Below are 14,824 nucleotides of genomic sequence, written 5' to 3'. Positions count from 1 at the left end.
TCATTAAATGTTCTTATAATTCTGGTGATTGAAGAAAAGGAACCGTAATAAGCCTAACGGAAAGACAAATGAAACATAGCAGAATTCTGACATCTATTATTGAAAATTGACATTATAAATGTACCATACATTTCCAAAATATCAAAGCAATACAAAAATCCATTTATTATTTTATAAAATATTACATGGAACAAGTCCTTCTCACTTTATGACTATAGATATTAAATATATTATTTACAATATTATAATTAATAAGGAAATTCCGGTAAATATCTTCAGTCTTTTAAGCTAGAGATTGCAGAAATGTTTTTTGACGGCTTTAATTGTTTCCACATGGTTAAAATAAACAGGTGACCATACAGACGATCATATTCATACCCAGAACTAATAATTAAAAAGTAGAGCATCTATAAGTAAAAAACAGATAATTTACTAGAGTTACGCACAACAAAACTAAGATTGCTACCAATTGATAATCTAATCATAAAAAGGCACAAATGTCAATTTACTATATCCAGTAACATACCCAAGTCTCTAACGGTAGTTGCAAGTTTGAACACTAAGCCATTTAACACTAAGGAAAAAAAATAAAAAATAAATTTTAACACTAAGGAAAGTATAAGTAGTAAAGTAAAAATAAAAATAAAATAAAAGTGTTCTTGACTAAGTTGGTAAGTAAACAGAAGTAAAAATTTAAATGAAGATCATCATTTTCATGGTATTGGGATTTATAAGATTTAAATTTATCAGAATAATAAAACATATTTTAAAGTGCATGCATATATCCCAAGTTAATTGAAACTGTGTCTCATTTTAGGTGAGGATTATTTTCTTTTATAAATTTTAACGAAATTCTTAAAGAAGTACAGGAAAAATACTCAGATCTAATAACACAACTATCTTATCGTATCTATTTTTAACTAAATGTAGCTTTTTATTTTGTTTTTTTAAATATAGCCTCCCAAAAACTTTAATTGTTTTACATCCCTACAATTGGCACACCTGAAATTTATTAGAGTGACCAACATCGAAAGGACACAATCACGGAAAATGGCGGCCACCTAGTACTGGTCATTTACTTTTCATTAAATTGGCAGTCCAGGTATACTTATTAAGTTCGTATTGAAGAAAATAAAATTAACTTAAAAATAAAACAAAATATAGAAGAAAACTAACTGTTAAGACAAAACTGCGGATTTCGAGTTTCTGAAATAAAAATATAATTACTGTTACAATTATTTAACAATCCCGAAGCAAAGAACTTATAGAAGTTTTACTTAATAAAAACTAAAAAAAACAGTCCTTAGTTAATTTAGTGACACATTTTCAATAGAAAACATTGAAATCAATATAAAACATTAAAATATTTATACAACGAATTATTCTTGGGTGTATCTTTAGAAATAAGGCCTGTAGTTTTTACTTTTTTTTTAAGTATACTTTGATAAAAAAAAACCCACCCCTAAAAGAATTTTTTATTCCTAAAAATTGAGTTATTTATCTATAAAAGCAGCCAATTATATTTAATTGCACCCTTATTCTCCCCTTACAGGCAATAAAAAAAGCAAGAATAAGCCATAATAACTTACTCCGAGAATAAAAATTAAATAAGTTTGGGGAAAATGTGAAATAGCCTTGTCACATTTTGTAGGGCCATTTCACGTTGCCCCCAAGCTTATTTAGCGCGACGCAAATTGAATTTTTAACCTCCAAAAGCGGTAATTAAATTACATTTTATTTTATTATCGGACAGACCTGTATAGAAAAAATTATTAACTTGATTTATTCTACTTAAATTCGAGATATAAGGTTACGGAAATGTTAATTGGATGGTATAGAGTAGACTCCGCAGGGGTCCTCCAGTTTGAAAGCGTCTAATTGGATGTAATTTCGATATTGGGTCAAGAATGTGAGATAAAAACAAATTAATTTTATTTATTATTAGTTTGCCGCGGTAATGATACTATATGGCTTTAACTAAAAAAAATGTGTATCAAAGCCATTTAAATTATGCAATAAAATAATACTTACGTCTCCGTTTTCTAATGGTTTCAATTTGGAATAAAACGTGGTGCAAATTACATCAGTATCGGTGAAATACCGAGGTTTGCCTTTGGTTGCTGTCATATTGAATTCGAGCTGGCATTCCTCTGCGTTTCTAGCGAAGAATTGCCAAGGTGCGAAGCGTTGGTTATCCAGAGATTTTTCTAGGACCCATACAGCTGGTCGTGGAGATATTGCTGACTTTAGTTTTATGTAGGCTATTTGGTATATCTGAAATAAATAAAAAATATTTTATTTAAAAAAAGATCATACTAAAAACTTATTACCTAATGGACTACATTAACGGTACATCGACCCTTGGCGTGCATTTTATAAAATAGAGCCATAAAAATTCAATAAGCCTGTTTCCATCAGCAGTTACTCCTTCAAATTCGTTAGGAGCCATCGATTTCTCATCATCGCGTAATGTAAAGCGTAAAATTTTTATTATGGATTGGTGCGGAAAATATCGTTAGTACGTTATTTTGACAGAAAATATTACATTTTAAAAACATTAAAGTAGAGCGAAAATATTTAACTATTAAAGGATATTTAGATATTTTGTGCGATTTTAAGTTATATACAATTACATGGATAATGCTTGAGACTTAAAAATATTTATTAAAATTTTAAAATTCCTCTCGCTTATCTGCTTAACTTTCGTAATATGATAATACAAGCGACAAGCGTTGAAGCTCTGCCAAGGTATTCTGGACATTTTCTTATTAGAAGTTCCTAACTTAGAATATTCAGATCCTGTCGGGAATGCTTCATGCTTTTAGGGCTTAGTTTAGCCCCGGAACTTTAGAGTTTATATTTTTATTAGTAGGTTAAACATACCTGCAGGAGGGAACTGTATAAGATAAGAGAATAATAGCTGACTAACCCAGCCACTTTTTAACTTATTAATTAAAAAAGTATATAGAAAACAAACTATTAAAAAAAACTGGCAAATATAATATTTTAAAAATGGTAGCTTTTCTTAGTGCTTAATTATTATTTGTAGATACAGTTAATTTTTAATAATATTGAATGAAAATTAATTTGAATTTAATGAAAAATCGATATGTTTTTTTCAGCCAGAAATATGGTAAAATTTTGAGAAATCCTCAAATACTTTTACATTTAAATAAGGATAATTTTTTTTTAATAAGTAGTCTTACTTAAAAAAACAAGCATAAAATAAGTTGCTCTAAATATTTTGCTGCTTTGATCTAATGGTTTAAAAGAAGAGGGGAAAGACTGTTACTGGAATTGAACGAGAAAGAGGTTTTAAATCATAGGCAACTGTTGGGTTGGGGTGGAATTGATGGAGAATAGAACTCCTAGTACTAATTTCTTCAAGGTCAGTTAAATATTCAACGATTTCTTAAGTTTTAGAATTGTTTGCTATAGTGTACGTGCACACAGGACGCGATTAAGCTACAAGCGATGCGGTGCGATTAATACAAACCTCTAAAATCAAAAGCAAGCGTTTAAACAGCGCGCTTGTTGCTGCTTTAAGATGCGATGCGATGCAACGCGATCTCGCGCGTCTGTGTGATTTTCAAGCAAGTTTGATTTTAATCGTTTGGGTCCTCGCGCTGCTAGTTATTGTCTAGTTATATTTGTCCGTATAAATGCAGTCCGAGTGCTTCTTCCACTATGGGATCAACAAAACAAAGGCTATCGAGATCGGGACAAAGTTGAGAAATTATGGCAGGAGGTAGCTGCAGAATTAAACGTTTCAAGTAAGTTTAACATGGTGTTTACATACTAGTTTATTTTATATTTAAATTTTTTTTTTAATTTATGAGAAATATAATAACAATTATATTAGTGGTTTACTAAATACGATTTCAAAATATCTCTTAACTCATATGCTTGTTTTGACGCTCTGTTATTTACACGTGAGGCAGGCTGGCTGATCATGTCACTGCAAGTTTGTTCGTGATTGTTTATATCATAATCATGGATTCCTTCTCGGTATATTATAATATTGTGTAGCAAACAAGCGCATTTAATTATGATTTCTGCTACGGAAGGGTCGGTCTCTATTGCTTTCGTTAATATTCTCCACCTAGCCACTAGAATACCAAATGCACATTCCACACACCTCCGAGCTCTGCATAGCCTACGGTTGAAATTCTCATTTTCATTTGTGAGTTGCCTTCGAGGAAATGGTCCTATTAAGAAATGTGTCAACGGATATGCTTTATCTCCAATCAAATAGAATGGGAATTCTATGTCTGAATCAGGAAATGTTGTTGTCTTGGGTTAATTAAACTTTTCATTTTTTAACAAAGCATATGTTTGTGATGACTGAAAGATTCCTCCATCGCTTTGTTTTCCATATGCACCCAATTCTATGGTCAGAAACTTGTAGTTGGCGACAGCCACAGCTTGTAAAATGATGGAAAAATATTGTTTATAATTGTAAAACATTGTTCCTGAATTCGCCGGACATTTAATTCCTACATGTTTACCATCAATAGCCGACGCAATGGGGCAAATTCCATTTATTCCAATAGTCAGAGGCGGAACGACTAAAAATTTCTTTCGTCGGGACCGGCAAATATGTAGCAACATAAACTTTCCATATTGCTTCGCATGTTTGTTTAACTATCTTTGCTACAGTTGAAACGCCAAGGCGAAAAGAGAATGCTAGGCGTCTAGAAGAGGCACCTGTCTCCAGAAACCTGGAAAAAGGAGAATCAATTAGTGTGTTATTATCACTTAGGGCCAGTTCATGGTATAAGTTTATTTTTAGAATAATTGCTAAAATTACAATTGTCTCAACAATCATTGTCATAGTAATTACTTCAGGAAAAAAGTTATACCATGTTTGTAGAACTGGCCCTTAGTGAATTATCTGTAGTGATATTATCTGTTAAGAGATATGTGAACATTCTTCTGTTAATTTTTAACTAATAATTGATTCATAAAAACAAGATTTCTTTTTAAAACATACAATTTTATTCTTTTTTTTTTAGAAGAAGCAGCTAAAAAAAGATGGAAATCTTTACGAGATGTCTTCAGAAATGAGTTGAAGAAGTTGCCGAAACCTAAACCTGGAGATAAAACTCCTTCAAACTTTAGTTCAAAGTGGCTTACTTTAAGATTTTATGGTTCCTTAAGGATCAAATGACTCCAAGACAGCTAACTGGCAACTTACCCACTGACGATAACGCAAGCCAACTAAACGAAGTTGTATCCAATGGTCATTTATTTCCTGATGACATCGTCGATGAGACATCTGTTATTCCGGATGAAAGAATTGAATCAGAACAACTATTATCTGATCACAATAACCAAACTATTGCAACCACTAGCTCAGATAAAAATGTACGTCAAGAACCAACTGACTGTGGGCATCCGCCAAAACGTCCTGCGAAAAGAGCAGCTAAAAGAAAAGAGACTTTGATATTGAAGAATTTTTGAAATTAGAGCAACAAAAAATTGACGTTCTTAAAGCAAATAATTCCGTTTTATGGACACAATCTCAGATTACTCAGGATGATGACTATCACTTTCTTATGAGTTTCCATACACCGCTAAAAAAAATGCGTTTTGAAATAAAGATGTGGTTTTGTCTCAAGATGCAGGAACTGCTTTGCCAAGCCACAGTGAATGAGCACCATGTTGAAAATATAAGTTTTGCCAATAATATGCCAACTCATCAGCCTCAAATGACATACACTTTTGTGGCAACACCCGCTTATTCCACAGAAACAAATAGTTGTTACACAATTCTCCCCTGAAGAAAAAAGACATATTTTATACGTTTACATTTCTATTTCTTTATTTTTCTAAAATAACTGTAACGAATTTGAAATAAAATATTTAAGTACTCACATATATCTAAGCATTTTTTTCTTACCTTAACGTTACGGCATGGTGTTCTTTAACGCTGATTAGAACCCTCCAGTTTGTTGTCACTTTTTCCACTAATGGTGTTATACCATTTTCAATAAGTCTGAATGTTTCCAAACAGATTTGGAAATATTCTCGAAATTTGTCAGGATATAGGGTTAATTCGGAGAACAAATGATGAAATTCTCCGTAGGTTAATCGTTCACGATAAATTTCATGTACCCATTTCTTTTTTTTTACTTTTCATTTTATTTATATACATATATCGTAAAAATGAATTTTCTAATAATAATAATTCCATGGTAGCTGGAACTGACGCAGGCAGAGGTTTGAAAGTTACTACGCTTTTGTTTATCGCCTTCTATTAAAACACAACCAAAATATAGCAAGTAATCAAAAGCATAGCATCACATAGCGTCGTATCTCATAGCAAAGCTTATCGCTTAATCGCGTTCTGTGTGCACGTACACATACAGTGCATACAGAAGCGTTGGCTACTGTTTCATTCTCGTAAGAAAATACTCGATCCTAGTAGGAAAAGACCAATGCTAGCGAACCCTTTGAATGCTACCCAGAAAATGTAATATGCATATGGAGGATTTTTATTACTAATAATGTTTTCATACAATTTATAGGCTAAAGATAAAAAATAAAAAGGAAATTTAATCATATCATCGATAATGGGTTCAAGCAATTTGGTGTCAGTGGCCTCACTCAATTGGAGCATGATCTACTAATTTTCTAGATTCTATTTTAAAAAGAAAAGCTTATAATTTAATGTCAATCGGTTAGATCGATTTTATCGATAAAATGGCCAAGAATAAGCTACCGAAGAATATTAGAATAGAATATTTGGTTCACGAAAGACATTTATGATAGACAGACTAGATGATACTATTGATGATACATCTATGATAGACTTAAAAATAAAGTCAAAGTAGAAAAAAATAAAGACAAAATAATAAAAATCATACTAATGAAGTTTTTTTAATAGGATTTATGGTGATTGACCCAATCGAATGCCTTTGAAAGATCTCAGAAGTTTGCTGTACCCTTATTAATATGGTACGCATCACATGATGTATAGCATCCGTTGTATTATTGTTCTACTGGAAGCGAAATATCCTAGTGTTCTTTTGAAGGATTACATTTTCTATTATTTGTATTTCTTTTAAACTTTTATTTCTACTTTTTTTTTTAATTAATCAATTTACTCTTTTACTCTTTTTCAATTTTAGAAATATATGTTTTTTTAATATATCATTTTCCTATTTTAATATAATTCAAACGAATCCAATATTTAAAAATCACTACTAAAAATGCTTCTTAAATACAAAGAAAAATTTATTGTTACTGTCCAGAAACATTTAAGTAAACAGTTTTAAGAATATACGGATTATATACTGCATACTGATTTTTTATGAAACTTCACTGTGGGTTGGGTTGGGTTGGGTGGCCGAAATGCAAACAAAAACGGCAAACAATATTAGAGAATGCCCTACATGCGAAGCAAAAGAAAAAAAACTGGACAAACACACCCTCACAGGCTCAATAACAGAATATGAGGAGTTTGCCAAAATAAAGGACCTAGAATGGTCTGAAGAAAATTGGAGCAATATTAAAACAGAGAGGGGTGACCCATTCGAAAACAGGTGGAGAAATCTAATACTGTTTTGTGATGCAAACCCAATACACAGAACCCGAAATTGCAAAAGATACCCAAATAGGTATCCAGAGGCTGCAGAAGGCAAAAAAGAAGAATGCGATGGAGGAAAACTTACTATTCTAGAACAAACGGTCTCTATAGAAAACGACAATAAAACTAAGATGCACTTCAATAAAAAGGTGACCCTTGCCTTATTTGACCACAGCAGATAAGATGCCAAAGGCGAAAAGGCTATCTTTAATATATTGTCCCACATCAAGTCAAAGATGGTAGACACAGAAAACAACAAGGACATCACCATAGTACAACCACCAGGTTTAAACCCAAATAACCTGTTTCGAAAGATAGCTGCCGCATGCATGGGAAGAAGTGAAGAGGGTGCCAGGCCTCGGATAGACAGAGCATGAGGCTATTTTAATACAGAGTGGGCAGGGATCATATGCTGACATACTGAAAATACTAAAGGAAAAGGTTACAGAGAAGGAAGTAATTAATCAGATGATTAGCACTAGAAAGACGGCAAAAGACCTGTTAATAACGACGGCGCAGGAAAGAGATGGGGCTGGAAAATTAAAGAGTCACCTTTGGAATGATCTACATATTACAGGTATAGACCCGCTAGCGACTAAAGAGGACATAATAAGAGATCTGACAGACTCAACCAATCGCAAGCTGAGATTCCCGCAAAACATTGAAGTTCGTTCTGTAAGACCAAATCAAACTGGAAATTAAACAGCAACAGTGCAAATGGACTCGGAAGACTCGACAGCTATCCTAAACGAAAGCAAAATTAGAATCGGTTTCAACATGTGCCGGGTGGTGGAAAGGGTAGAAGTATTGAAATGCTACCGCTGTTGGGAATATGGACATCGTTCAGACGAGCGTAAAGGTCTCGATAGAACACGATTATGTTTAATATGTACACAAGACGGACACCAAAAAAGCGAATGCTCAAATGTTTCTTTTTGCCCGCTCTGTGAGAGAAGAGGACATGTATGTGGATCGGGAGCATGTCAGGTCTTTAGAGCAGCATTGCATCGGGTGAGAACCAAGAAGCCTCACAGTAACACATAAAACAATACAAACAAAAAAAAAGACCATCAAAATACTACAAATTAATGTTAATCACAGCCTGGCTGCACACGAGATGGCGAAATTGAAGGGTAGTAGAGATGAGTGTGATTTTATTGCTTTAAGCGAACCACATAACAGATCTCTAGATAATCTGGGAATGTCTATTATTATTCGGGTCATAATTTTTATTCGCTTTCTTGGATATGGTTTAACTCCCAAATAAATTTTGATGGTAAGAGGCTAATAGAGCTCGTATAACTAAAAATAATTACCTATAGACGCAAAGTACATTAATGAAAATCTAAAATGAAACAAATTTAGAACCATAGGACTATTAAGATGGCTCTACTATTTTTAGAAATTTAATAAGATTAATATACAGATATACAGGGTCTCTTAAAATACTTATGTGTAAAATATGGCAATCTGAAAGAAAAAAAAAAGAAAATTGTGACAAATAAAATACAATTTTTTTTTCCACAGCGTCTTTATATGGAATCTCTAGTTATTACAGAAGATATTCAAAGAAAAAGAGAGTTCTCCAATTGGGTTTTGTCCATGGACAATGTTTTGCGTGTAGAAAATCATTGGATTAAGGAAAAATTTGTGCATGGGCGCCCATAATCACCTTATCTAAGCCTCTTATATTTAAGAGGAAAAAAAAACTAAAACTTTTAGCTTATGCTAATCCAATTGATACATAAACATCATATTCAACACTTATGATGTAAACAGTATTTTGTTCAAAGAGTACAAAAATATGTGTAAGGAAGGACCCTCAGAAGGAAATAATTATATACTCTAATAGTCCAATCTAGTCCAAATATACTCAGATGAGTTTAGAAATTTACTATACGAAATAGGCAGAAAAAAAACAATTTGGTTACGCTAAGTCCTAGGACATAGGACATATGAAGAAGAATGAGAAAGGGGATGCATTCTCGGATCAGATTTGCGATCCTTCTTAATTATAATAAATAATTAGAAAGTAACTATCTTATGAACTATAAGAATGTGAGAAAATTAACCAAAATTTGATAGGAAACAACAACTGCAGATAAGTCAAAGATCTGTTATCTGGTACACGGATCGGATTGCAGTCATCACGAGTGACTGTAGAATCAATATGCACCTACTATTACGAAGGATGCAAAGTTCAGTGTGCATTCGTTGCGCAGCGTCTAGGAAACAGTTTATTATTTCATAGGATTTGGGGTTTTATTTGTTGCAAAAGAGGAATTTGGGAACCTCAGTTAGAAGGATTTGCTTTCTTTTATTAGGATGACATGCTACCTAGGGAAAGTATGAATGAAGATGGACAGGGTTAAATTTTTTTGGCATACTAATTGTTCGCTGGTCTCTTCTCCCCACCTTCATCCGTTCTAAATAAAGTACCTATACAGCCGGAGCTTAGACAGAAATATAGATGTAGCTAACTCAGATCCTGCATACAGAAATTAATGTATTAACTTGCATAATAAATAACAACTTAAATAGAGAACTAGAGTTTGACAAAAAAATAAAGAAGGTTGGGAGGTGAAGGGTATTAAGAGAGAATATACAATAGATTCCCAGTTGTATTGTGTAAGATCCTTACTAAGCAAAAATACATTTCCACTATCATTATCTCATTAGCATTTACCTATTAAGAACTAACCTCTAATTTATGTATTAATGTTAATACATGGATGTTTCGGCACCTAAGAAAGAAATTAAAAAATTTTGTATATTAGAAATACACACTACAAAAAAAGCTCAGTTAATTAATATTATTATCCTGCTTGGATGAATGCGATATTGTTTATCGATCTTGTTTGCTTTAAGTACATGCGTTATTCACTATCCGACCCAAATCCATATTTCATTTCTTCGTTGTTTGTTTAGGTTTTCTTTAATTGAGTTAATCGAACAGCCAGATGGCTATTAACTATATCTGTCCTCTGATATACCTGTCATGCCTTACCAAATATTACCATAGGCCAATAGCCTTTCTTCACTAGTTCTTCTAGGCCCTTTTACACATTCCAGTACAAAATTAAAACTAGCATTTATAGACGAAATAGCCTTAATTGTGACTTTGCTATGCGAACAAATTAAAACGACTATGTTGCAGGATTCTCATTTTAAAATGTTTTCACATTTTAACGCAGCAAATGCATTAGCATAGAAGACAGTGACATATAGATTCTGCTGCTATGTGGCGCATCGCCACAGAAGCCTGCACCAGCTCTGTCGTTTATTTTGGAGCCGTCCGTGTATGAGATGGTTCACCTATTTAGTAAAGTAGGCTTATTAGAATCCTGCAACTCCTTTCTACCTGCTATATGGGATACGAAACCCTTATGGTTTACTACAGGTGTCATATAGTCCCTTCCATTAGTTGGAAGAGCATCTTTTTTTTTTTTTTTTTTTTTTTTTTGTTATGGTAAACACAAGCACAAGAGGAAAGTCCTAGGTCGCTCTTGGAGTGGTTCTTGCGTGAAGATATTTGTGGGCATTTATCTTGAATGGCTGTAGGTTGTATGCGTCAGGAAATATGTGAGGTGGAAGCCCGTTTCACAAAAAAGATTCTCAGTCCCGATGAATGAGTCCCGATACAGCGACGTTCTTGGGGTAGGCAGGTGGACTCGATGTTGATGAGCCGCAGCTGCTAGACGCGTCCTTCTTGCCGGAACAGCCCTGGGTGGAATCAGGCCTGCCAGCTCAGAGGAGCACTTACCGTGATAATAACGGTAGAATAAACAGAGATCAGAAACCTTTCTCCTGTGCTCCAGACTTTCCAGACTCTTTGTCAGTTCTGGTTTGTCGATAAGACGAATAGCTCTCTTCTGTATAGAATCCAGCAGGTTTAAACTATGCTTGGGTGCAGAACTCAAGACATGCGAGCAATACTCGAGGGAAGGGCATATTTGAGCCTTATAAAGAGTCAGCAGCTGATCAGGTGTATACAGTTTTTTCGTTTTGAAAAGCACTCCGAGTTTTTTGGAAGCCGCCCTGGCGACCTCGGCAACGTGGTCATGCCAGGACACACTGTTGGTGACCTCGACTCCTAGAAGATGTAAAGATGATTTCATTGGCAATGTTTTCTCTGCCATAACCAGCTTCGGGCCACCAAGGTTAGTCTTCATCGTAAATACTACAGCCTGCGTTTTTTTAGCGTTAAAATTGACCAAATTGTTATCGCCCCACTCCAAGATTGTTCTAATATCGTTGTTGGTTGAAGCTACTTGTTGCTGCCTAAGATTCTGAGAACTTGCGGCTGTCGTTGGTTTGGCGGACTTAAATGTAGAAATAAGTGTGCTATCGTCCGCAAATGCATATCTTTCATGACCTATTTCGCCAGCTCATAGTTCAGTAAAGACATGTAGCCTGTACGCAGTCCTCATTGTCTCAATCTGCACCACAACATTCAGGGATGGAAGGTTTAAGTGGCAAATACCAGGTACTCTCGATAGCCCTCTTGCAAGCCAGAAGGTAGTCTTCTTGATCTTGATACCTGCGTGACAGCTCTATGAGAATTGGGTTCCAAATTCTTTTCAAACGTTTGAAATTTAAATTCTTAGAAATTGAACTGCCGTAGAAAATTTTAGCTGCACACCACCCAGAGGCACAATAGGAGGTGTGCTAAAGTTACGATTTTTTGTAAAAAATGGGAGCTTTGCTTTTTTGGATTTAAACATTAGCTCCTGCAAGAGGCACTACTGGCGGCGGGGTCCTGTTTTGGGTAAATGATTATTAAGTTATCAACATAAGCCTGTGTGTATAAGACCAATCTATTTAGATAATTAGTAAGGCGGTCAATCACTAAATACCATAGAATAGAAGATAGTATTCCTCGCTAAGAACAATCTCTAACTACCATCATTTTAATAATCTTCTTATAAGTAGAGTTTGGAAGATAGATAGCTCTGCGAAAGCATGGTAGGGACCATGCTATCTATCTGACCGAACAGTGAGCCTCACAAATAATTGCGAACGGGGTTTTATCAAACGCTTCTTTCTATTTTCCAGAGAACACTTCTTCTATCTCAAGTGGTGTAAGGTCCATATTTTTCAGTCTGGTAGGCATATTGTTGCAAATGCTGTGACCTTTTAACTAAGATGCTTTCTTTTAGGTACCGATCAATCAGCCTAGTAAAGCGAATGAAGTTGAAAGAAAACTAATAAAGCTGATCGGTCTGTAAGATTTGGAGAGTGTAATCGTGGATAAATATCCACGCCTTCTTAATGCATCAATGATGGCCGGTGATTTGAATGAAGGAAATAAGTTTATTGCCAATTTCACCCTCTTGTAGGTGGTTATTTTCCTAGCAGTCTCCTGCTTAGTATAGAACGGAGCCCAAGGGCTGAGGGGTGGTTCGTGAAACGAATTGGAGTCCGGAAAGAGAATGCGTAGCGTAACTTTTAAGATCTCTAAGATAGTTCATTGGCCATAAAGCCGCATTGTGGAAGTGAGAGCGCTCCCATTTTAACACCACAGTTTTCAGCCAGTACTTTGCAGAAGATGTACTTTCAACATTATCGTTAAATCACCTCCAGAACTGTCTTTTGGAGTCCCTAAGTGGCTTCTTATAATGGCTTTGGGCTACTTGGAACGTATCCCAGTCGGTGGTGAGTTTGAAGTGCTTGGCTCAGCGAAAAAACCTGCGCGTAGTATCTTAGTGTTTTACCGTACTGTTTTTATACCAGGCATTTCTTGCACTCGAGAGACTTCGGATTAGTAGCTTAGTAGGCAGCTGGCCTCAAATGCCGCAACTATTGCATGGGTTAGATCACCAATCCCAACTTGTTTTTATTTAATTGTTTGGTGTTTGGTTGGTTAAAATGTCAATTTCACTCTCTGATCTATTTGGTTTGTATATTAAAATTTTACTGTTTTTTAATATTCTTTACAACTTAGTATATTTATAGTATATTTTAGGTTACCCTAAAAAGCCTGCTGTTTTATCGAAGAAAAAAACAACAGTATCACTTAACTCTTGAACATCACTTGAACAGATAAAAAAGTAGCAATGATGATGTAATATATTTAATAAAATTTATATAAGCCCAATAGGGTACACATCGATTTATTATATCTCCTAGACGAAAAATAATTCTGTCTTACTAGTAATTGTAAGGCAGTGGGTAGCTAAATTCGCAGTATCTCTAGTAAAAGAATGATTAATATGTAAAAATTAATAAAAACTGAATTTTCACAAAGATATTAAAAAATTAAAATTAGCATGTCAATTAGTTTTCTACTCTTAAACAAATATTGCGAAACAAACGTAATTTTTTCAGATATTTTATAATGATATCTCCGATAATGATCAAATTAGCAACTTTTTGGGAGAGAAAGCCCCAGTGCCGCTTCATAAATTATTATAATGAAGCGATTTTGGGTCGTGATTATTGCGCAAAATTTCTTCATCTGAAAGATATTTTAGTCGAGCATTTTCCCATCGATCAAAATATCCAAATCAGCAAAAATAATTAGGGGCCCTTAAGTCGCGGTTTTCGGGAACAATAGGGCCTCGCGAGAGCGACTGCTTTTTAAATTGATGCTTTTTGACTTTAGATTATGGGCTCTTCTTTTGTAATTACTAATAATTATTTTTAATGACGGCTATAATTTTTTTAAAGGCAACAATATGTATTTGAATATGTGAGAATATGGCTTAAAAGGTTGTAAGCCTTATACAGAAGATCATCAGAAAAAAGACATTGGCTTTGCGTTAGGGTCATAGCCATTTCTAAAATAAGAATTAAAGTTTTTATTATCACAAAGTCTCGAAAGGTGGCCTACAAACAGAGCTTTTTAAATTTGAACCACAATGACCGTTATATACAGGGTGTTTCAGAACTATAGGATCAAACTTCTAGGGGTTGTTCAGTGCAACAGTAGAATCCATTTAAGTATAGGAACTCATGTCCGGAAATGTGTCACTACGCCACTACGACCTTAAGACGCGTTTAAATATAGAAAAAATATTAGTTACCTAAATAGGATCTGATGCATTTATTTTTTCCTTTTGTATATGATACCATCACAACAATTGTTCAAAATGTCTTCCTCCAACCTCAATACACCGATTTAAACGCCGCACATGATTTCGGTGGACTACACTAAAAATTTGATCCTTATTTTGAATGATTTCAAATGCTGCTGTTATTCGTCCAATTAAGTCTAGCTCTGATTCTACTGGA

The 14,824-nt window shown here is 34.3% G+C and overlaps 1 protein-coding gene across 1 annotated transcript in view; it reads right to left on the bottom strand.

The window, feature by feature from the left end:
- LOC126743741 (laminin subunit alpha-1) overlaps nt 1-14,824 on the bottom strand; it is a 549,108-nt gene that overhangs the window by 277,713 nt on the left and 256,571 nt on the right. Inside the window, exon 4 of the mRNA XM_050450955.1 lies at nt 2,032-2,274. Within this exon, the coding sequence (XP_050306912.1) occupies nt 2,032-2,274 (243 nt within the window). The remainder of the gene's footprint in view (nt 1-2,031; nt 2,275-14,824) is intronic.

The sequence above is a fragment of the Anthonomus grandis genome, chromosome 13 (assembly GCF_022605725.1).
Source record: "Anthonomus grandis grandis chromosome 13, icAntGran1.3, whole genome shotgun sequence".
Taxonomy (NCBI): domain Eukaryota; kingdom Metazoa; phylum Arthropoda; class Insecta; order Coleoptera; family Curculionidae; genus Anthonomus; species Anthonomus grandis.
Note: the sequence above shows the minus strand (reverse complement) of the source record. Positions and strands in the feature narration are given on the sequence as shown.